General features: G+C 33.0%; 1 protein-coding gene and 1 long non-coding RNA gene across 2 annotated transcripts in view; one reads left to right on the top strand and one right to left on the bottom strand.

The window, feature by feature from the left end:
• The window catches only part of LOC309641247, a 214,818-nt gene that overhangs the window by 138,109 nt on the left and 50,948 nt on the right, over positions 1-25,761 (bottom strand). The window lies entirely within an intron of this gene.
• Positions 1-25,761, top strand: part of SLCO1B3 (solute carrier organic anion transporter family member 1B3) — an 83,033-nt gene that overhangs the window by 13,585 nt on the left and 43,687 nt on the right. Inside the window, exon 2 of the mRNA XM_082422504.1 lies at positions 3,398-3,549. Coding sequence (XP_082278630.1) covers positions 3,460-3,549 — 90 coding nt within the window. The 5' untranslated portion in view covers positions 3,398-3,459. The remainder of the gene's footprint in view (positions 1-3,397; positions 3,550-25,761) is intronic.

The following is a 25,761-nucleotide window of genomic DNA, read 5'->3' as shown; positions in this document are numbered from 1 at the left end:
AAAAGGGAGCAGAACTGGACTGTACTATTATTCAAGGAAGAGTTGCAATACTACGTCTGAATGCCTGTCTTACAGAGCATCGTGGTTTATGTTATAAACTTATTGATTCCCCAAAATTCATTTACATGTTAGCTGTTTAGAACTCTGAGAAAAAAAATACGTCCAGAGAAAAAATTGTTAAATGTCTTCAAGTCAGGCTTAAAATGCCATGGTGATGTGGAAAATATGGTGTTTAGAGTCAACCCTGAAATGATATTTCAACCTTTTAATTACTATGTAGTGATTTGTTATAATTTAATCTTTTTCAGAAATAAGGTAAAAGTGCCTACATTTCCAACTTTTTATCTGGATACTTTTCCCCAATATGTAGGAGAGAGGTGTGGTCTAGCAGTCTGTTTGGGAAAGTAGTAGAAATACAGGGAAAAGGAATGACTACATTACAAGGGATATTGTCCAATGCAGCAGCAGTGTGGGAAAGGTTATTTCAACTGGGAGTAACAACGGGAAAATATCTAAGAGGGGTGAGTTGGGGCAGAATTACAAACAAGAGATAAAGGAGAACATTACAGGTTAAGAAGAAACATACAGGTGGGCAGAGACCTTTCTTCTGGGGACAGTGGTTCCATAGGGTGGAAAATGTTTATGGGTGTATTGAGACTAAAAACAAAGGCTGGTTTTAGTTTGGGAAGAATATCAAATACTATATGTGAGTTTTATTTTGTGTGGTACAAGAGACCTCTGAAAGATTCTAAGGATGGATGTGATATGCATAGGAAAGGGAGAAGACTGGGAGACAGGACAATAATTTCATCAATTGCAATCAACAAGGATAGGAGTGGTGAGATCATAGCATTCAGGAATGTTTGTTGAGTAGCCAAACCAACCAAACAAACAAAAAACTAAAGCTAAAGGGTGAAAGGTATCCACCTTTCAAATAATTCAGAGGATTAAGTGGTAAAAATGATTTCCTAACATTTAAGTCCTGAACAAAGATACAGAAAGAGGTGTTCATGTAAAAATGACATAAAATTTATCAAAAGGCTGCCTGTGACTTTGGGACCAAACTACTGATTCCCTCCTCACTCCACTTCACTCAGTAACTGAACAGGTCCAGGTGTATATGGACCACATGCCAGGAGTATAGAATAACTAGGATTCACTTACATGTACATGGGTGTGGGTTTCTGCATTCATGTGTATGTTTATATACATTCATATACACACAAGTGATAATATCTTCAGATATTTATCATTTCTGTATTTGTACATTAGCCATTTAATATGCATTATGTATATTGATGGACTTTATATATAAATTCTTGTTGCATGAATTAATGAATAGAATATACAGTTGATCCCCATCATTTGTGGATTCTGTATTTGTGAATTTTCCTACTGACTAAAATGGATTTGTAACCCTCAAATCAATACTGCTGCTCTTTCATGGTCATTCACATACCTGCAGAGTGGTAAAAAATTTGAGTTCTCCCACATGAATGTTCCCAGCTGAGGCTGGACAAGATATAAGATATGGCTCTGCTTTCTTGTTTTTGCTCTCCTAATATAAACAAGTGACCTTTTCACAGTCTACTTAGAGCCATTTTTTGCATTTGTGTGCTTTTGCTATTAAAATGACTCTCAAGCATAATGCTGAAGTGCTGTCTAGTGTTCCTAAGTTCAAGAAAGCTGTGATGTGCCTGATGGAAAAGATACATGAATTACATAAGCTTCCTTCAGGCTTGAGCTGCAAAGTGCTATTGTCCACAGATTCAATGTTTGTGATCAATAATACAAATTAAATAAGGTGTCTAACAGGAAGGAGACATAAAACAAGGTTATGTATTGATTGGTTGACAAAAATATTGTGACCACAGATAAACAGGAACCAAACCCTGTATTTCCCCTAGGAGCAATGTTTAGTAATTGCTAATTCAGCATTTGCAAGAACGTTATAGAACACAACTACTGCAAATAATGAGAATCAACTGTATATAGAACATGTATTAAATATACTGTATAATTAGTGCCCTATTAGTAATCATATATCTATGCTTATGCTTGTTTCTATACATAAATAGGTATTTTTGCTACATAAATATGTATTATGCACATATGAATAAATAAGAATACATTTTCTAAACCTCAGTGAAGAACACACTATTCTACAAAAAAGAGCAAATCTAAGAAATAAGTTGATTCATTTTACTAGTCTTTAAGACAGGGGCTTAATAACTCTCAAAATTTTAATCCCTCTTACATTTGACCTCAAAACTCCACTTGTAGGAATTTTATCCTACAGAAATGATCACACATAAGTCAAAAGACATACTAAGAAATTTTTCTAATATGAAATAATTAGATGCAACCTAATCTAAATTAGATCCTACCTAACCATAAAACTAGGTAGATAAACTATAGACAATGGAATACCCTACAACCATAAGAAAACTGAGTAAGCCATATTAATATAAAGTTAAGTATATAAAGCAGAGCAAAAAGGCAGATAACTGTAGTAATGGTATGCTGCTATTTGTGTTAAAAAAGGAAAATATTGTGTATTTAATTAAAAATGCATATCATATTTCTGGAGAAGATTCATTGAAAGCTAATAATACTCTTCCTCAGAAAGAGAAACTGGATGAGGGTTAGAGGAAGAAGTTTTCCTATATGTCATTTTTGATGTTTTGTGCTTTCAACTTCAAATATACTCTCTCTTCAAAAATAAATAAACAAAATTAAAATAAAGTGGAATCATGGTGATGGTAAGTTCAAGCACGGCCACAGTCCCTCTACCAGTTACTTAGAGTACACTAAGCTCTTTTTAACAAATCCAAACTTTCTCTGCTTTTTGAGCCTGGTTCCAGAGGTATTAATATTTTCTCTCTGAAACCTTTTTAGGCCACTCTAATTATAATTAATTACATTATTTTTCTATTCATTTTGACTATCTACTATATGCAAGGTACTGTTTGGCATTTTGTAAAACCAGAAAGATGAATTAAACACTTATTTGCCTTCCTAAATCTTATAATGTAGATATACAGAAAATATAACAAAATTTTATTTCTAATAGATAATTGTTAATAGTTTATTTAATCTAATCTAGTGTGTGATTCTATATTACCTTATTTATTTGTTGTTTCAAGTTCCCCTCCATAAATTTATCTTCCTAAATTACAATCTCGCTAAAGCTAGAAATTTGTATATGTGTGAGTGTGTGTGTGTGTCTGTGAGTGTGTGTGTGAGTGTGTGTTTCCTTTTGTGTCCCAGTGCTCAGGACATGGTAGGTCCTGAATGAATATTAGTGGAATTATTGATTGATTGATGTTGACCTTGAGGCTTTTCTCATTTCTGAATTGTTAAAGTGAAATAAATTATACCTTTCCTCCCCAAAAAGGTGATCATTTTGAACGAAACATCGACAAAAATTGAAAACATTCACATGATATCTGCAGTTCAATGATGGACCAAAATCAACATTTGAGTAAGACAGCAGAGGCACAACATTCTGAGAAAAGGAAAACTAGAAACTACTGCAATGGATTCAAGGTGGAATGCGTTTCATGTTTTCAAACTAAAATAAGTAAAGGGAGAATTTTGATTTAAAGAAAAAGCAGCCAGTTTTTTAAAAGAACATTATACTTCAAATTAGAGTTTTCGACTGAAGCATACATTAAAATATTAACACAATGATATACATCTTAATATAAATCAATCTTTAAATCTGAAAAAAAGGTCTTTGGTGACATTTCTAGTTAAGAATTTATTAATGTTGAAAATTTAGAAAGATTTTGATATCTTCTCTTTGATTCTTGATGGACAAAAAGATACTTATAAATGTGACTAAAATAAAAGCAGTCTCTGTGTAATGGATAGTATGTAAAAAAAAAAAATTCTTACACTTGACCTATAAACAGAGAAGATTTATCAGTCTTGTGAATCACTTTGTAGTCTTGACCTATTTAATTTTTTTTTTTTAAAGAACAGCATTTGTTATTCTATTAACTTAAATAATATAGTCTGAAGGGAACTAAAAGACCTGGCCCAAAGACCTAGTTGATGACTTAGGAAAGTCATTTAATTTTTCCATATGCAAGTGGGTAAAAGTGATAATCCTGTCTCTTGCTTTTGTCACAAAACGGTGAGACACTGAATGATATAGACTGTATTGCGATTTTCACAGACAGGAAAAAGCAATCCTTGAGCACAGAGTCAAGGAAACCAAGACTCAAGGAAGTTGAGAAGTTTGCGTGAAGTCATCTAGGTTGTAAATGGAAAACTCTTAAAACTAAATCAAAGCCTTTAAACCCCCATAGAGAAGACTAGAGGAAATTAAAAAATCAATCAGGGCTGACTTTGATCAATATTTAAAATGTTTTCCTCAAAGTTATAGTCTTATCTAGCTGAATAAAGACCAGAGATCAGATTCAATTGCAATCATGTTATATAAAGTCTGTTTTAACTTTGTCCAGGGAACATGAAGTCTGTTTGTTTTTCAGAGATTATTGGTAAAATCAGTTCTGATGAAATATTTAAGTAATATTTAAACAGAAAAGCAGTCACCAGGAGAAAGAACTGGCTAATGCAACTGGACCACATGCGATTGCCTAGGGGTAGTAGGTTGTGCTGGCTTATTTCGCTTTTAAACATGGAGGGTTACAGTGATTCATTTGCACATGCATTCAAGGTGACAACAAACAAGCTGAAGCAAATAAAATTGCCTGGGTAGTCACTTGCAGCATATTTGGAGAAAATCTTCGAGTTAGCAAGTTGTCAGTGTGTATAAAGTATGTTAATTGCAGCCCAATAATAAAGAACAGAGAAGCAATAACAGTAATAGTATATTGAGCACTTACTAAATGCAAGACACTGTTCTAGTATTTTAGTTCTACTAATGGATTTATTCCTTACTACAATTCAGTCAGCCATATGCTATTATCTCCCTTTTACACATGAAAAAAAACCTTAGAGGGTGAATGACTTTCTCTAGGTCCCTAGGCTGGAAAGTGGTAGAGCCAAGGTCTGAAATTAGGCAGTCTGATTGCAAGTCCCATGAGCTCAATTGTACTCCATGTTGCTAAGGTACCTGTGGGTTTCCATAATATTAGTACCCTCAAGATGTTCTGGTAAGCGGGCTATTTAATAATCTTCCTCATTCTGTACTTCTAAAAATTCCCCTTTATACTGAATAATTGAGTTTCAAGCAAGCATATTTGCCTGCACACACACAAATACATGTTGTTACTGATGTGGGTATATAGACTCAGCAGGTAAAAATGTGTAAAAGTGCAAATAGATAATAATTTGGAATAACAACAGCGTAGTTTGATTATTTCTTACCCCTTTCCCTCAATTTTTAAACGGAACCAAGTAGGTTATATAAACCCTGCCAGTACATTGTTCATCTTTACGCTTGTCATTTCTGTGCTTCAGATTTCTTGTACTGCTGCATTGTAATGAAAATTCTTTAAAAACACAAAAGTAGTGCATCATTATCAAAAAACATAAATAATAGGGCAAAAGTAAAAGGTCTCCCATTCTACCTTCATTCCCACTCCCCTTCTGGAAATCATTAGGATAACCATCCCATTTGTAACCACCAACAGTATCCCTACCCCACAGTTTTCCTCTGGCTAACCTTCTTCTGGCCTATTAGACTTTTTGCTGTTTCTCAAGATGTGAAGTGCACTTCTGACTTGGAGAAGCTTGCACTTGCTCTTTCCTCATCTGAAATGTTTGACTCCCAGATATCTTGCTCTTTCATCTCATTCAAATCTCTATTTAAACATTACCTCATCCCTGACCACCCCATATAAAATAGCATTTCCTATCCATAACTCTTGAACCAAATTTTATTTTTCTTCATAGCATTTATCACCTCCTGACACTGACATTCAAATGCACACATATGTATAGGTGTGTATGTGTATGTATGTCTTTAATAAAATAAAACAAAACAAATTTATCACAGTTCTGTAATAATCATACAATTCTGAAGTTGAGAAGTCTGAAATAGGTCTCAGTGAGCTAAAATCAAGACGTTGGCTGAGCTGTGTCCTTTCTGGAGACTCTAAAAGACAATTCATTTCCTTGCCTTTTCGAACTTCTGGAAATTGCCCAAAGTTCTTGACTAATAATTCTCTTCCATATTCAAAGCTAGTGATGGTCAGTGATGGTCACTGACATTTACTTTTCTGCTCCTTTTTCCACATTTAAAGGACCCTTAGGATTACATTGAGTTAACCAGGATAATATAGGATAACCTCTTCAAGGTCATCTGATTAGCAGCCTTAACTCCATTTGCAACCTTAAGACCCCCTTGCCGTGCTACCTAATATATTCATAGGAAGGCAGAGTAATGGCATGCAAAGATGTCCAGGTCCTAATCTCCAAAACCTGTAAATATATGTATTTTTCCTAGAGGAAGTCATTTGCCCTCTTAGTATCTAAGTTTTTTCATCTGTGAAAGGGAAATAATAGCATCTGGCTGACAGAATTATGGTAAGGAATAAATCCACTAACAGAAGTAAAACACGAGAACAATGTCTGGTATATAGTAAGTGCTCAATAAATGCTATCTACTACTATTTTTATTGCTTCTCTGGTCTTTATTATTGGGCAGCAATTAACATACTTTATACACACTGCCAGCTTGCTAACTCAAAACTTCTCCACATACGCTGCAAGGGACCATGCAGGCAATCTTACTTGTTTTGGCCAGATTGTTGTCATCTTGCTGTACATGTGAGAATGAAATCACTGTCCAGCACATTGAGATGTAAAGTTGGGTGGCTGATTTGAGATCGTTCTTCTTTTTTTATGTAGCTGTTTATCACTATGAAATTCCTTCTTAATACTGTATTTGTACATCCCATATGTTTTGGTATTTTGTGATTTCATTTTTGTTTGTCTTGAGATATTTTCTAAATTCCTTTTTGAGTTCTTGGACCTATTGTTGTTCAAGAGGGTGTTGCCTAATTTTTACATATTTGTGAATTCTCCAGTTTTTCTTGTGCTATTGATTTCTAGTTTCATTCCATTGTGGGTAGAAAAGATACTTGGGATGATATCAATCTTCTTAGATTTGTTAAAACTTATTTTGTGGCCTAACACGTGATATATCTTGGAGAAAGGTATGTGTACATTTAAAAATAATGTGTATTTCACTGTCATTGGGTGGAACGTTTTTTGCATGTCTTTTAGGTCAATTTGGTCTATAGTGGTGTTTGAGTTATCCATTTCCTTATTATTTCTATCCACTATTTAAAATAAGGTATTAAAATCTTCCACTATTATGGTATTGCTCTTTATTTCTCCCTTCTGTTGTGTCAATGTTTGCTTTATATATTTAGGTACTCTAATGTTGGGGATAGAAAGATAGGTAGAGAGATAGACAGACAGATAGGGATAGAGATACTTATTAAATCTTCCTGGTCAATGGACCCTTTTATCATTATATAATGTCCTTTTTGTTTCTTGTGACATTTTTTACTTAAAGTCTATTTTGTTTGATATAAATACAACCACCCCTGCTCTCTTTTGGTTACCAATTGAGTGGAATATCTTTTCCCATCACTTCACTTTCAGTCTTTGTGTGTCTTTAGATCTAAAGTGAGTTTCTTATACATAAGTCATAGTTGAGTCTTGTTTCTTTTCAATTTTTATTTTTTTAATTGAAGTATAGTTGACTTACAATACTATATTAGTTTTAGGTATATAGTTTCTATATACCTGAGACTCAGTAGTTTTACAGATTATACTATACTAGAACTTATTACAAGATAATAGCTGTAATTCTCTGCGCTATACCTTATATCTTTGGTGCTTATCTACTTTATACATAGCAGTTAGTATCTCTTAATCCCATACCCCTAATGTGCCTCTCCTCCTTTCCCCCTCCCTACTGGTAACCACTAATTTGTTTTCTGTATCTGTAAGTCTGTTTCTGTTTTGCTATATGTATTTGTTTGTATTATTTTTTAGATTCCACATATAAGTGATATCATATGGTATTTGTCTTTCTCTGTCTGACTTATTTCACTAAGCGTATTTTCTAGGTCCATCCACATTGCTCTAAATGGCAGATTTTCACTTTGTTTTATGGCTGAGTAATATTCGTATGTGTGTGTGTGTATACCCACTACATCTTCTTTATCTGTTCATCTGTTGATGGACTCTTGGGTGGCTTCAATATCTTGGCTATTGTAAATAGCACTACTATGAACATTGGGTGTATATATCTTTTTGAATTAGTGTTTTTGAGGTTTCCAGATATGTACTCAGGAGTGGAATTGCTGGATCATATGTTAGTTCTATTTTTAGTTTTTTGAGGAACCTCCATACTGTTTAGTTTTTGAGGAACCTCCATACTGCAAGTGGCTGCACCAATTTACATTCCACTGACAGTGTACAGTGTTCCCTTTTCTCCACATCTTCATTGACATTTATTACTTGTAGACCTTTTGATGATGGCCATTCTGACAGGTGTGAGGTGATATCTCATTGTTGTTTGGATTTGCATTTATCTAATAGTTAGTGATGTTAAGTATCTTTTCATGTGTCTGTTGGCCATCTGTATGTCTTCTTTAGAAGAATGTCTATTCAGGTCTTCTGCCAATTATTTAATTATTTTTTATATTGAGTTGCATGGGCTGTTTATATATTTTGGATATTAACCCCTTGCCAGTCATAGTATTTGCAAATATTAACTCCAACTACAAAGGTTGTCTTTTTCTTTTAATCCATGGTTTCCTTTATGTACAGAAACATTTAAGTTTAATTAGGGCTCATTTGTTTATTTTTGCTTTAATTTTTTTGCCTTAGGAGACAGAACCAAAAAAAAAAAAAAAAAACGTTGCTACAATTTATAATTGTCAAACAGTGTTCTGCCTATGTTCTCTTCTGGTGTTTTATGGTTTCAAGTCTTACACTCAGCTCTTTAATCCATTTTAGTTTTTTTTGTGTATGGTGTGAGGAAGTGTTCTCATCTCATTGTTTTGCATGTAACTGTACATTTTTCCCAGCACCACTTGTTAAAGAGACTGTCTTTCCTCTATTGTGTATTCTTACCTCCTTTGTTGAAGATTAATTGACCATAGATGTGTGGGTTTATTTCTGGACTCTCTATTCTGTTTCATTGATATATATGTCTGTTTTTGTGCCAAAACCAGGTTGTTTTAGTTACTGTAGCTTTGTAGAATTGTCTAAAATCTGGGAGAGTGAAACCTTCAGCTTTGTTCTTTTTTCTCTAGATTGCTTTGGCAAATCAGGGTCTTTTGTGGTTCCATATGAATTTTAGGATTACCTGTTCTAGTTCTATAAAAGTGTCATGGGTATTTTGATAAAGATTACATTAAATCTGCAGATTCTTTGGGTAGTATGGAAATTTTAAGAATATCAGTTCTTCTAATCCAAGAGCACAAGATATCTTTTCATTTCTTTGTATCATCTTCAATTTTATCAGTGTTTTAAAGTTTTCAAAGTATAGTTGTTTCACCTCCTTGGTTAAGTTTATTCTTGGGTATTTTATTCTTTTTGATGGAATTTTTTAAACTTTCTCTTTCCTTTCTGATAGTTCGTTATTAGATATAGAAAAACAACAGATTTCTGTATGTTAATCTTGTATCCTGACACTTTGCTGAATTCATTTATTAGTTCTAACAGTTTTTGGGTGAAGGCTTTAGGGTTTTCTATATAAAGAATCATGCAAATAGTGACAGTTTTAATTTTCCCTTCCAATTTGGATGGCTTTGGTTTCTTTTTCTTGTCTAATTGCTGTGGCTAGGACTTCCAATACTATGTTAAATAGAAGTGGCAAGAGTAGGCATCCTTGTCCTTCTCCTGAACTTAGAGGAAAAGCTTTCACCTTTTCACCATTAAGTATGATGTTAACTGTGGGTTTGTCATAGATGGACTTTATTATGTTGAGATATGGTCCCTTTATACCCATTTTAATGAGAGTTTTTATCATGAATGGATTTCAAATTAAACTGCAAGGGAAGAAACAAAAAGAAGAAAAAATGTATAGAGAAGAACTACAAAAACAACTGGAAAACAAGTAATAAAATGGCAATAAGTACATACCTATCAATAATTACTTTAAATGTTCTTGAACTAAATGTTCCAATCAAAAGACATAGGGTGGCTTACTGGATGAAAAAAAAAAAAGACCCTTCTATATGCTGCTTACAAGCAACTCACTTCAAAGCTAAAGACACACACAGACTGAAAAGTGAGGGGAAGGAAAAAGATATTTCATGCAAACAAAAACAACAAGAAAGCAGGGGTAGCAATACAAAATAGACTTTAAAAGAAAGACTATAACAAAGGCAAACAAGGGCATTATGTAATGATAAAGGGATCAATACAAGAAGAGGATTTTATACTCATTAACATATATGCACTCAATTCAGGAACATCTAAATATATAAAGCAAATATTAACAGACATAAAGGGAGAAATTGGCAATAATACAATAGTAATAGGGGATTTTAACACCCCACTTACATCAATGAACAGATCATTCAGACATAAAATCAATAAGGCAACAGTGGTCTTAAATGACACTATAGACCAGTTAGACTTTATAGATATTTATAGGACATTACATCTCAAAACAACAGGATTCACATTCTTTTCAAGTGCACATAGAATGTTCTCCAGAATAGATCACATGCTAGGACACAAAATAATTCTGAACAAATTTAAGAGGATAGAAATTATATCAAGCCTTTCTTCTGACCACAATGGTATGAAACTAGAAATCAATTACAGAAAGAAAAATGGGAAAGGAACAAACATGTGGAAACTAAATAACATGCTACTATAAAACCAATGGATCAATGAAGAAATCAAAGAGGAAATCAGAAAATACCTCAAGACAAATGAAAATGGAAACACAACACTCCCAAATCTATGGAATGTATTGATAGCAAAAGCAGTTCCAAGAGGGAAGTTCACAGCAATACAGGCTTTCCTTAAGAAACAAGGAAGATCTCAAATAAGCAACCTAACCTATCATCTAAAAAAATTAGAAAAAGGAAATCAAACAAATCCCAAAGTCAGCAGAAGGAAGGAAATAATAAAGATCAAGGAGGAAAAATGGGGATCAAAAAACAATAGAAAAGATCAATGAAACCAAGAGCTGTTTTTGTAGAAAAGATAAAATTGATAAACCTTTAGCCAGGATCATCAAGAAGAAGAGAGGGAGTACCGAAATAAACAAAACCAGAAATAAAAGAGGAGAAATAACAATCAATACAACAAAGATACAAGAAATCATAAGAGAATACTATGAATAGTTACATGCCAATGAATTGGATAACTTAGAAAAAATGGACAAATTTCTAGAAACATACAACCTGCCAAGACTGAATCAAGAAGAAATAGACATTTTGAACAGACCAATCAGTAGTAGTGAAATTGAGTTTGTAATAATAATAATAATAATAAACTCCCAGCAAACAAAAGTCCAGAACCGAATGGCTTCATCAGGGAATTTTACCAAACATACAAACAAGATTTAGTAACTATCCTTCTCAGACTATTCCAAAAAACTGAAGGAATGGAACACTCTCAAATTCATTCTATGAGGCCCCTATTACTCTGATACCAAAACCAAAGACACTACAAAAAAAGAAAATTACTGGTCAATATCTTTGATGATTATAGGTGCAAAAATCCTAAACAAAATATAAGCAAACTGAATCCAACAGTATATAAAAAGGGTCATAACACCATGATCCAGTTGTATTTATTCCAGGGATGCAAGGATGATTCAATATTTGCAAATCGATCAATGTGATACATCATATTAACAAAGGAAGAATAAAAATCACATGTTGATCTCAATAAACACAGAAAAAACATTTTTTAAAAAAAAAAATACATTCAGCCCCTTTATAGTTTTTGATTGGGGGGGGGTTGAACCATTTATATTTGAAGTAATTATTGATAAGAAAGGATTTAGTATTGCCACACTGTTAATTGTTTTCTGAGAGCCTTGTAGTTCTTTTGTCTTTTCCTCTCTTATTTCCTTCCCTTGTGTTTTGTTGATTTTTTTTTTTTTGTGCTGATACGTTTTGATTCCTTTTTTATTTTTCTTTTGTGTATATTTTGTAAATTTTTTGTGTGTAGTTACCTTGGGGCATATATAAAATATTTATAGTTATAACAGTCTTTTAAAGCTGATAACAACTTAAATTCAATAGCACATAAAAACTCTACATTTTAACTTCTCCCCCTCCACATATTTTACATTATTGCTGTCATAGCTTACATCTACTTATCTATCTTTTAAAATATTTTCTTGTAGTTATTTAAAAAAATTTTTGTCTTTTAGTTTTATGCTAGAATTATAAGTGATTTACCCACTACTATTATAGTAATACAGTATTTTGTATTTGTCTCTATATATACCTTGCCAACAAGTTTTATGCTTTCTTATGGTATCATGTTGCTGTCTAGTATTCTTTTATTTCAACTTGGAGAACTCCCTTTAGCGTTTCTTGTAAGGGAGGTCTAGTGTTGAGGATCTCCCTCAGCTTTTGTTTGTCTGGGAAAGTCTTTATCTCTCTTTCACTTTCGAAGGTTTCTTTTGCTCAATGTAGTATTCTTGGCTGGTAGGGTTTTTTTTTTTTTTTTTTTTTTTTTCTAATACTTTGAATATATCATCCCATTTCCCCTGGTCTGCAAGGTTTCTGTTGAAAAACTTGCTGATAGTCTTCTGGGGGTTCTTTTCTATGTGAAAAGTTGCTTTCCTCTTGATTCTTAAAAAATTCTCTCTTTGTCTTTGACTTTTAATAATTTAATTATAATATGCATTGGTGTGGCACATTCATATAGATATTCTTAAATTATCTATTTATCATTTTTCTCCCAGAATTCATATATATTTAAATGATTAAGGAAATATTTTATGCCAAAAGAAGTTAGTTTTTTATAAAGCACTTTAAAATTTGTAATCACTAAAGCTAATAGCATAGGCAACTACCAGGATATCACCAAAAGCTAGGAATTATGTCAGTGAATACACAGAATTTGGCTGAAATGAATCAAATAAAAATTCATGGAAATAAACAGAAAATAAAAATGATAAACTCTGTAAAAATGCAAAAGGAATTAACCATAAGATGTTTATTTGTCCACAGTGAATTTTAAGGGAATATAATTGCCTGTAATTAGTAAATAATAGAAAAGAGAAGAAAGATATCAAATATCAAAAATTTTTAAAAAGTGGTTGTCTCAATGTATTAAAAGTATATAAAGCAAAATTAAATAAAAGAGATGTAGATTTACAAAGACAAGGAAATATTTTTAAGGTATAAGGTTAATATTTAATAAAAATTAAATCTTTGGGCTGGGTATTAGACAAGGGCTTTATAATTTTTTCACTCTATAATATACTTGCTTCTAACTCAGTTATGATATGTCTTATAGAGGTGGTAGGAAGGGCTTTGGCACTCAACACTCTTCCTGTTCTTCCACTAGTGCAAAGAACAATATAGTAATTGAAGAGTGTGAATGGAGCAAAGTTTCAGAAACAAGTCTAACATTAATAAGAAGAAAAAGAGAGGATAAATCTATAGTAGCCTTCCAAATTCCAAACATGTTTGGTACATTGACAGACATTCAAAACCATATCCATGAACTCATGAACATGATTTCCTTTGAACTTTACAGTGACCCCATTAAATAAATAAGGTAACTATTTATATATTATCTTGTAATGGATTAGGAACCTGAAGTTCAGTGAATTGTGTAACTTTTTCATCTTCGTTAGGTTAGTAAGTTAAGAAAAAGACAACTGGATCTAGACCTTCTGATTGCAAAATACATTATTTTTTCTTGCATCACATGCACACCAGATAATCCATGAATAATTTTCTACTTTTGCTAAGAAGAAAACAGTGCAGTGGGTGGGAGGTATCCGAAGAAAGAAGGGGAAAAATATGAGATATGAAATCCAGGTATGAAATAAAGCCAGGTTTAAAAAAAAGAGGTACAATGTATCTAGAACCTAGTTTTTCTGAAACATACAATAAATTGTATTCCAATCTTGTTTGGAAGTAGTATAGTAACTCTATAATACTTACCTTCATTTCAAAATTAAACTAAACCTTATGGAAGTTGAGATCTAATAGTAATGACATTCACAAAGCATTCTAGCTAGGAATTCTTCTAAGCAATTTTACAATTTAAAGATGAGAAGAAAACAATCAATTTATCTCAGGAATGCAAATAGCACAGTAATTTTAGATTACAAATATTCTGAAATTAAGACTAATTAGTGGGTGACATCAGAATCATGGTAAAGTGAGATTCTCCCTTTTTCTGTCCCCTTCAATCTACAACCAGTAAAACATCCACAGCCTAACAAAGGTGACTCTGCCCAACACACCAGGACTCCAGAGAATTCCACACATCTGTACATCCAAAGTTGAGTGGACTGGAATACACAGAGGAGGTGGAATTGGGGCACAGCAGAGGCGGTTCCTATGATCCCAGATCCCCATTCATGGCTGCCCAGCCTGCTGTCTCAGAGAACCTAACAGCATCAGGGGAGGCAGTACACACAGCTCCAGCCTCCCAGGCATAGCCGTGCCCACAGCCATAGGAAATAGGACAGCAGTGGCAACAGAACCTGCGATGCTTTCCTCTAGTCTGGGAGGTGCCCATAACTCTGGGACACACCTCCCAACCACAGCAGATGCACCCATGAATCTGACAAATCTGGATACAGCAGAGGCACCTGGCTTCCAAGCCACCCTTTCCCTCCCTCTGTGGTGGAGGAGCCTGTGACTCATGAGATCTTGGATCGTGGAGGCATCGCCATTCCAGTGACCCAGGTGGTGACACTGGCAGCAGCAAGGCACCAACAACCCCAGAGTCACAAGCAGTGACAGTGAAAGTACCAGGCTACACCTCTGACAGAGGTGTTGGAGGGTGGAAAATGCTCATTCTCAAATATACCAGAGGCACCTCAGGTAAGAGTAACCAAAACTTGTGCTATACTGTCACCTACTGAAAAATAAAAGAAAGTCCTCTAATTTCTAACCCGTTAAATCATTAGAATCAAGTTTTTTATTAAAAAAAAAAAAAAGGTTTACCTAAAGAAGAAAGGTGTTCTCTGTTTCAAATGTGATCGCAGAGGAAAACTCATTAAGCACCATGAAGAACCACAGTTACACTGAACCACAAAAAGGTAACAATTCTCCAGAAACCAAACTTAAAGTCATGGAGTATTGTGATCTGACTGATAGTGAATTCAAAATAGCTGTCATGAAGAAACTCAGTGAGCTACAAGAAAACTCAGAAAGGCAGTTCAATAGGCTCAGGAATAAAATTAATGAATGGAAGGAATACTTTACCAAAAATATTGAAACTCTAAAAAAAAAGAGAGAGAAATTCTGGAGGTGAAAAACTCAATAAACCAGATAAAGAATGCATTAGTAAGCATTGAAAATAGAGCAGACTATATGGAAGAGAGAATTAGTAAGCTCAAAGGTAGAAATCTAGAAATGATACAGGTAAAAGAGGAGAAAGAATTAAGATCTAAAATGAGGAAATTCTTTGAGAACTATCTGACTCTTTTATGAAGGGAAATATTAAGATAATGGATATCCCAGAAGAAGAAGAGAGGAAGAAGGGAACAGAGTTTATTTAAAGAAGTAATACCTGAGAACTCCACAAACCTGGGCAGAAATTGGAAATGCAAGTCCATGAAGCTAAGAGAATACTTAATTACTTCAACACAAAAAGACCTTCTCCAAGACACATTATATTAAAACTATCAAAAGTCAGTGACAAAAAAGGCTTTTAAAGGCAGCCAGGGGAAAGTGGATGGTAACCTATAAAGGAACAAATATTTTCAGCAGAAACTCTACAGGCCAGGACAGAGTGGAATGACATTTTAAAAATACTGAAAGAAAAAACCTGTCAGCCTAAAATACCCTATCCAACGAAGTTATTCAGATATGAAGGAGAAATTAAGACTTTTCCAGACAAACAAAACTTGAGGGAGTTCATCAATACTAGACCTGCTTTATGAGAAATGTTGAAAGGAGGTATTTTACCAGAAACAAAAAGGCAAAAATACACAAAACTTTGAGTAAGGTGATAAATAGAATCAGAAAATTGCAACTACATATCACAATAGGTTTTATAGCATAAAGGTTAAAGAAAAAAAAGTAATAAAAATAACTATAGCTACTTCAAGTTGGTAACAAACTCACAATATAAAAAGTGGTAATTTGAGACAACAAAAACATAAAAATTGAAGAGGAAAAGGACAGACTCTTATAGGCAAATGAAGATAATGTGGTATCAGCAGAGAAAGGATTATTTTATCTATGAGATATGTTCAACGAACCTCATGGTAACCATGAAACATAAATCTAAAGCAGAGATGCAAAACATAAAAAAGACGAAACAAAAAATGAATTCTCCCCAAAATTCAAAAAAGATATAATACCTATCCTCAAATTCTTCCAAAAATATGAAGAGGAGAGAACACTTCTTGACTAATTTTATGAGGCCAATATTACCCTGATACCAAAACCAGACAAGGATGACACAAAAAGGAACACAGACCAATATCCCATATGGTCACAGATGCAAAAACCCTCAACAAAATATTAGCAAACTGAATATAACAATACACTAAAAGGATCCTATACTCTGATCAAGTGGTTTTTATTCCAGGGATGCAAGGATGGTACAACCTCTGCAAATCAATCAATGTGATACACCACATTAAGAAAATGAAGGATAAAAATTTTATGACTATCTCAATAGATGCAGAAAAAGCATTTGACAGGATTCAACACCCATTTATGATAAAAAATAATCCTCAATAAAATGGGTATTGAAGGAATGTACTTCATCATAATAAAGGCCATAAATGACAAACCCACAACTAACATCATAATCATCAGTAAAAAACTGAGAGTTATCCTTCTAAGGTCAGGAACAATACAAGAATGATCACTTTTACCACTCTTATTCAACATAGTATTGAAAGTCCTAGCCAGAACAATTAGGCAAGAAAAAAGGGGTATCCAAACTGAAAAGGAAAAAGTGAAACTGCCACTATTTGTGGATGACATAATTTTTTATAGAGAAAACCCTAAAGACTCCTCCAAAATGCTATCATAAATAATAAATAAATATAGTAAAGTTGTAGGATACAAATCAATACACAAAAATCTGTTGTGTTTCGGGCTTCCCTGGTGGCGCAGTGGTTGAGAATCTGCCTGCCAATGCAGGGGACATGGGTTTGAGCCCTGGTCTGGGAGGATCCCACATGCCGTGGAGCAACTAGGCCTGTGAGCCACAACTACTGAGCCTGCACGTCTGGAGCCTGTGCTCCACAACAAGAGAGGCCGCGATAGTGAGAGGCCCGCGCACCGCGATGAAGAGTGGCCCCCACTTGCCGCAACTAGAGAAAGCCCTCACACAGAAACAAAGACCCAACACAGCCAAAAATAAATAAATAAGTAAATAAATAAATAAAGGAGTTCCTTTAAAAAAAAAAAATCTGTTGTGTTTCTATATGCTAACAAATGAGCTAGCTGAAAGAGAAACAAGAAAACAATCCCATTTACAATTTCAACAAAAAGAAGAAAATACCTAGGAATAAATTTAAGCAAGGAGGCTAAAGACCTGTACATTGAAAACTCTAAAACATTGATGAATGGAATTGAACACAACATACAAAAAAATGGAAAAATATTTTGTGCTGATGAATTGGAAGAATTAACATTGTTAAAATGTCCATATTACCTAAAACAATCTATAGATTCAATGCAATCCCTATCAAACTCCCAATGATATCTTTCACAGAAATAGAACCAAAAAAATCCTAAAGTTTGTATGGAACCACAAAAAACCCCAAATAGCTAAAGCAATCCTGAGAAAAAAGAACAAAGCTTGAGGTATCACACTCCCTGATTTCAAAGTATATTACAAAACTATAGTATGTAAAACAGTATGGTATTTTTAAAAAAAACACATAGATCAATGTAACAGAATTGAGAGCCCAGAAATAAACCCACATATATACAAAAAATTGACTTATAACAAAGGAGCAAAGAACATACTGAAGAAAGGATAATCTCTTAAGTAAATGGTTTTGGAAAAACTGGAAAGCCACATGTAATGACACTAGACCACTACCTCACACTATACCCAAAAATCAACTCAAAATGGATCAGAATTAAATGTAAGAACGGAAATCATAAAACTCCTAGAAGAAAAGATAAGCAGTACACTCTTTGGCATTGGCCTTAGCAATAACTTTCTGGATATGTCTCCTCAGGCAAGGGAAACAAAAGCAAAAATAAACAAATAGGACTATATCAAACTAAAGATCTGCACAACAAAGCGCACCTTCAACAAAATGAAAAGGCAACCTACTGAATGGGAGAAGATATTTGCAACTCATATGTCTGATAAGGGGCTAATATCCAAAATATATACAGAACTCATAGAACTTAACAACAACAACAACAACAAACCTGATTAAAAAATGGGCAGAGGAGCTGAATACACATTTATCCAAAGAAAACATACAGATGGCCAACAGGCACACTGAAAGATGGTCAACACCACTAATTATTTGGGAAATGCAAATCAAAAGCACAATGAGATATCACCTTACACCTGTCAGAATGTCTATTGTTAAAAAAAATAAAAAATAAAAAATGTTGGCAAAGATGTGGAGAAGAAGGAACACTTGGGCACTGTTGGTGAGAATGTAATACTTGGAAAACAGGATGGAGCTTCTTTAAAAAGTTAAATATAAAACTATCGTATGATCCAGCAATTCCACTCCTGGGTATTTATCCAAAGAAAACAAAAACACTGGTTCAAAAAGATATATCACCCCTATGTTCATTGCAGCATTATTTATGATTGCCAAGATATGGAGCAACCTAAGTGCTCATGGATAGAGGAGTAGATAAAGGTGTTGTATGAATATAGAATGGAATACTACTCAGCCATTAAAAAGATGAAATCTTGCCCTTTGCAACAACATAGATGGACCTTGAGGGTATTATACTAAGTGAAATAAGTCAGATGGAGAAAGACAAATACCATATAATTTCACTCATATGCTGACTATGAAATACAAATAAACTAAACACAAAATAAATGAACAAACCAAACAAAACAAAAGCAAACACTATGGATACAGAGAACAAAGTAGTGGTTACCAAAGGAAAATGGGTGCAAGGTGGTGCAAAATGGGTTAAAGGGGACACTAAATTTTTAGTGGTTGGCATGCTGTAGTATATAGTAGAAATATAATGTTGTACACATGAAACTTACATAATGTTATAAAATATAATATAAACCAGTTACCTCAAAAAGAAGATTAATTAAAAGACGGTAAAACTTATACTTGAAAGGCAGAAAAGGTGTTAGAGGTAGTTTTCAACAGGTTGTTGAAAACAAAGAAAGATCAAATGTAATTTATAGTATTCAGTCAAAAAATAATTTTGCATCCCAGTTAAACAAGCTAAAAGAATGTCCTTATAACACCAAATTGACATGAAAAATAAACACGTTTTAAAAAGTAAGAGCTCTGAGAATAGTAATGTGAAAATAACGAAGGATTAAATAAATTTCCACACATTAATTAGTGTATACACTCATCCTATGTTTGCCTGACTTCTTACCATTCCTAAGAATACTAACTTATTAAAGATGTTTCAAATAGAAAATCAGTTAATTAATAATAGTTTGATTTTGTTTTTAACTCAATTCATAGAATCAAAGTAAAGTTTTTGAAAGGTCTTTCTTCAAAGGTGAAATTTCTAATATTATTGTAAACACTATTATATATTTAATTTAAAAATTCAACATTAATAATAAAATATGTTGTCTTGTGGTGCTCATACAAATACAAATTTTACTGGACGATGAGAGTAACAATAAAAAACAATTTACTAAAACAAAAAAATAATGGAGCAGAATGTTTTTAGAACTGATTAAAATGAATTTATAATCCATAATTGTGTCCGGCCTGAGATATTCTACCAGTTGAATTGAAGCTGTCATCAACAGTTACATACATATGTGAATAATTGAATATAAAAGTTTTGGGAAGAAACTGATCTTTGTTATAAAAATAAGTATCCTTCAATGACATTGGACATATTCATAAATTAATTCTGTAAATTATCATTGCACTTTCCTCAAAATAGATTTGAATTCTTTGATAAAAATATTTAATGAAGAGTCAAAAACTTCCATTTAAAAATTTTTTTGTATATTGCTATTATTGAAATCACAATTTTTGCAAACAGAATGTTAAGAGCTGAACAAGTTAATTGGTTAGAGATCATATAATGTACAAAATGTAATTTTGTAATTCTAAAATTGTATTTTAGAATATCTTGACATATGGAAAAATTATTTTAATACAGGTACTATTTGAATTGGATAAACGTATATTCTTTATCTGAATAAAAAGTAGCTGAATATACCTATAATTTTCCAGTGACAAAAATTGGCAAATGTTAAAAAAAACATAAATTTTTCTTATTTAAATATTTTTCAAGAAAGATACACTAAAGAGAGGCAAAAATGATAGCACCTGTGATATTTAGAATAAAAAATGTACATAGGTAAATATTTTAAAAAAGGAATTGAGAATATTTCCACTTAGCACAATTTGCTGTGGGCTTATTAAGGGAATATTTTCTTCATTAAAAATATTATGATCTACAGAGAAGTGTCAATTGAAATGTTGACAATTTCAAATTCAGTAATCATAAAATGCAATTTTGATGAAGATTTCAGATAATTTTTTAATAAACTAAAATGTCTAATTTGAAAATTATCCTTCAGAAAAATAATAGTGACATAGTAATGGAGATACTCATAAGAAACTGAATAAAATACATGGATATACATGGATACATATTGGTATACATAAAAATATACTAATATATCCACCAAGAATAATTATACTGTGTATTATTTTTAAATATTAAAGTAAGCAATGAAAAGAAAAAAAATTTAATGTTTCCTTCAATTTACTTGGATATGTGTTTTTTATTTGAAAAAATTAGAACAATAGTAACAAGCAATTCATCAATAAAATTTCAAAAACTGTTCTAAGCTTAATTATTTTTTACCACTCATTTTGCTCTAAAAATTATTCCAGTTTATATGATAAATTATATATTTACACTAGCTATAAGAGGGATACAAACCAAATTCCTATTAGTCAATATACAGCTTCACTAAAGAGGTGTCACTGAGGTGGGTATTAAAAAGTTGAATTCATGGAAACAGCATAGAATGGTGGTTGCTAGAACCAGAGGGTGTGTGAAATTGGGTGATGTTGGTCAAAGGGTATGAACTTTCTGTTATAAGATACATAAGTTCTGGGGATCTAGTGTACAGCATGATGACTCTAGTTAACAATATTGTATTATATACTTGAAATTTCCTAAGATAGTATATCTAAATGTTCTCACTACAAAAATAAAACATAGGTAACTATGTGAGGTGATGAATGTGCTAACTAATTTTATTGTTCTAATCGTTTCACAATTTATGCATATGTCAACTGCAATGTTATACACATTAAATTTATACGATTTTATTTGTCAATCACACTTCAATAAAGTTGGAAAAATAAAATTACATGCAGTATTCCCATTGCTGCAAATGGAGGAAAGCAGGCAGAATACTACAAATAAACCAAGTGAGACGTAACAAGGATCTGATTTAGGAAAATAAAGAGATGAAGGAAAAGTGGATTAGTATATTGGATCCAAGAACTGTTTTGCTTTTCGTGTGTGAAATACTTGTGTTCAAATCGCAGTTCTGCTACAGTTTTAGCCTTATTCCCCTAGTTAAATAACTTTGCATCTCTAAACTTCATTATTCTTACTTGTAAAATGAAAAGAGTAATGCATACCATGCAAGGATTTTGTGAGCATTAGAAATAATACTTCTAGAATACCTGGAACAGTCCTAGCAAATATTAGCTTCCACATAACATAATTCACATTCATATCCTTCCTGTATTAATTGGAAAGAGAAATATCTAGTGGATGGGGAGATATTAAGTTTTCTGTAGGATGTCTGATGCAAAACTTCATCTTTATCTCTGCTATCAAATATTTTTGAAAGCTATATTGACTATTGATAGTTTCTGTTTAGGAAAGTTTGGAGACTTACTAAGATCTACATCATAGGAAAGCATAGGTTACAAAGAGAGAACACACACAACACCTATCCAGAAGATGTGGCATAAATTAACATCTTGATTATGCATATTATTTCAGATACTGTATCTTTTCTCATTCTTATAACTTCTTTTTACAGTTTTTTTGTGTGTGAAATTTTCTATTTTCATTCATTGTGAGATAACTTTCCTTTACATCAAAGAGCTCAGTTAGATTAGTTGCTCTAAAATTCTTGTCCAGTAACACTAACATATGTGTAATCTAAGGGTTAGTCTTGGTTGACTGTTATCTTTCTTGAGAAATGGTCACATTTTCTTGGCTCTTCATATGTTGGTAATTTTGAACATTGTTACATTCTTCCAAAGGGTGTTGATATTTTTTGTTTGTTTTACAAGGCAATTAAATTTGTTGACCTGAAACTGCAAACTCTCTCTCTTAGGAAATAGTTCAAATCTCAATTAAATTACTTTATCTATAGGGCTAACTTGAGTTGCCCTGTTCATGAAGAGTTCAGAAGTCAAAAAATTGGACAGTTTATATGCAGAATTTGGGGCTCCCCATTCTCTGGATCTCTCCTTTATGAGATTCTCCCCTATATTTTAACCTAAACTCTTCTTCCTCATTCTTCAGGCCACAAGGACTGTGATTTTTCTAAAAGAATTTTAGCTTTTGTGAATAATGCTAACTGTGACCTTACCTTAAAGCCATAAGAATGAGAAATTAACCTTAGGTATTTCCTTCTTTTAAGGGTCAACCCCTGTCCAGAATCTGACTGCTTCTGTTTGCTCTCCCATGCCTTTGGGTGTTTTTTGTTTTCCCCTCAGACTTTACAATGGTTATTTGCTGCAGGATCAGTCCAGTGGGAACTTATTCAGCTACATTGGAAGTGGAAATAGTTATAAGTATTTAAAAATCATGCTGGGTGTGGTGTGAAAAAGAGTTGACAGTGAGGAAAGAGACACCAGTTAGAAATAGTAGTATTCTGGGTGAAAGATGATGGTCATTTGAGGTAGGAATATAAAGTGAAGCATATTAAAAAGAGAGATGTTTACAAGAGTAAATATTTAGCTTTGGGGGACTGATTGGATGTGATATATAAGAGAGTAGATTCTAAGTGGTGACACAGGAAAGGAGGTGAAAGGGGAGGAAGAAAAGGATGCAATCTGGACATTAAAACCAAAATGGAGCTCTAATGCAGGCATTTTGGAACAGCAGCTTAAACCTCAGCAAAAGCAAGCTTGGCTTAAAATATAGATTTGACATCAGCAGCATTTAGGTGGCAATAAAAACAATGACAATTTATGAGTTTTTCCAGAAAGAGTATGTAGAATAAAAAGAGAAAAGAGTTTGAAACAAAACCCTGAAATAAAGTTTGGAATAGCCAAAGTATCCTAGGCCTGCTGAGGATAGTTTAAAAAATGATGCAAAAAATAAGATCTGATTCATGCAAACGTAAACAACTCTCAGTTTTGACTGGAAAAAATGAGAGAGAGTTATGGAAAAGCGAGGATGCAGTGGGGCAGGGGTAGTTTTTTTAATGGAATAAGCCTGAATATGGATTAATTGTACAGTTATCCCCTGGTAGATCTCAAAACAACTTCCAGACAAAACTCTCTCTTGAGCACAAACCCTGCCTTAGTTGTGTCTATTTAGTAGATGTTTATTTTTAGACATCTCAAATTTGAGTTTTGAAAAGATGATTTCATTGTCTTTAACCCTAAGACTTCTCTTTTTCTCATTCCAAATAATAGTATTACTACATACAATTATACAAACTATAAAACAAAATCAGAATACTTATTTTCCATTATTCCCACATCTTATTGGTTCTCCTCTTAAACTTCTTCCAAGTGTGTCTGTAACCTTTTAGTCCCCTCTTCCCATCTCTGCTCATCTTTTTTTCTGAAATCAGCTTTCTAATTAATTTATTTGCCATAAATTCATTTTCCTCATGGCTACCAGAATTAGCCCTCTAAAATTTAATCTTACATCACATTTAAAAATGCAGATTGATCTCCCAATGGTTGGCATACTTCTATCCTTATATTCCACCCACAGATATTCTTTCTGTTTTTCAAATGATCTGTGTTCTTTCACTACTCTGGGGCTTTTCATGTGTTTCCTATTTTGTTTTAAATGTTTATTTCTTCTTCGGTTTCCAAGCTTCTATTAACCCCTAAAGACTTAGTTTAAATGTTAGCACATCTATAGAAACTTTGACCTGTGTAGACAGAACTAATCACTTTTTTCTGTGTACTCATAATTTTAAAACTGTATAGCAATTACAGTACTCATTACATTATTATACTGGCATTAATTGTTTATTGGCCCAGGGAAATATTAGTTCTTTGGGGGCATTTATTACATCTTAATTGTTTTTACTTCCCTCCTTACTCTGTGCCTGTCTCAACTCCAAGGTTTAGTGGAGGAACTGCCATATTGTGGTTGCTCAATAAATGTTTGCTGAGTAAATTTGTTTGAGGTTCCTATGAGTTAACTGAGTTAATCATGGTTGTACATACGGCAATGTAGAAACTTGGAACTGTCTTCTGACCTTAATTCTAAGACTCTTGCCATCATAAACAAAGGACTGACCTGCCACGATTGCAGGTAAATATAGACTTTACCTCTTATCTCAATGCTAGCTGTGTCTTTCTGCCTGTGATATTTTAAAATCTATTTGATTGTGAACATTCGTATCTCTGTTTTGAAATCTCTCAATCTTAAATTCTCTATCCTTATGCTTTGGTCTTTTAATATTTTCCATTGCAGATTTCAGGTTTATTATTATTTAATTTTTTATGTTCTGAGAAAATCATCATATCACTCTTTCTCTGAACTTCAGCCTCACATTAGGAACATGGTTAAAAATGCCCATTTCTCAGGGTTATAGTTAGAGTAAAAGAAAGCACATTTATAAATCTGTCTATATTAACTCATTTCATATCCTTCTAAAATCCTAGCTTATTGGAGGAATCCTACTGTAGCCATTGTGTTTACATCTGTTACCCTTTTCTTCTTTGTAAAACCAATTTAGGATTATACTGTACAAATTTTGACTTTACTGAGTCTCTCTTTTGTCTTGAGCTAATCTTCCTTTTAAGATTGAAGACATGTACATTACAAAATCTTTCTCTGAACTTTTAGAAAGCTGCTCTTATATAGGACAGGTTTTACATCTGGTTATGCTTGTATCTGCTTACTGAGATGTTCTGTTACTTTATGAAACTCCCTCCTCTTTGATTTTACCAATTAGTGTTTTGATGATAAGGATTTAGATAAAAGTTTGCCTCAGTATTTCTTTAATAATCAATAAATCATTTTGCCAGTATGCTCATTACTGATTCTGCAGCACCTGAAATAGTGCCTGACAAAAAATGTGTTTGGCTAAATGATCAGAGTCCTATTTTTATTTGACCGAACTTACAGCCAAAAGCTGAATGATGATAGCTCAGAATGGTAATAAAAACAGACATTTCTCAATACTATGTGCCAAAAATTTTATGTATATTATTTTAATTAATCTTCATAACAATTTTACTGTAATTATCTCCAT

This window comes from Balaenoptera physalus (assembly GCF_965194825.1).
Source record: "Balaenoptera physalus genome assembly, chromosome: 13".
NCBI classification, from domain to species: Eukaryota; Metazoa; Chordata; class Mammalia; order Artiodactyla; family Balaenopteridae; genus Balaenoptera; species Balaenoptera physalus.
The sequence above is the reverse complement of the archived record's forward strand: the minus strand, read 5'-3'. Positions and strand labels throughout refer to the sequence as shown.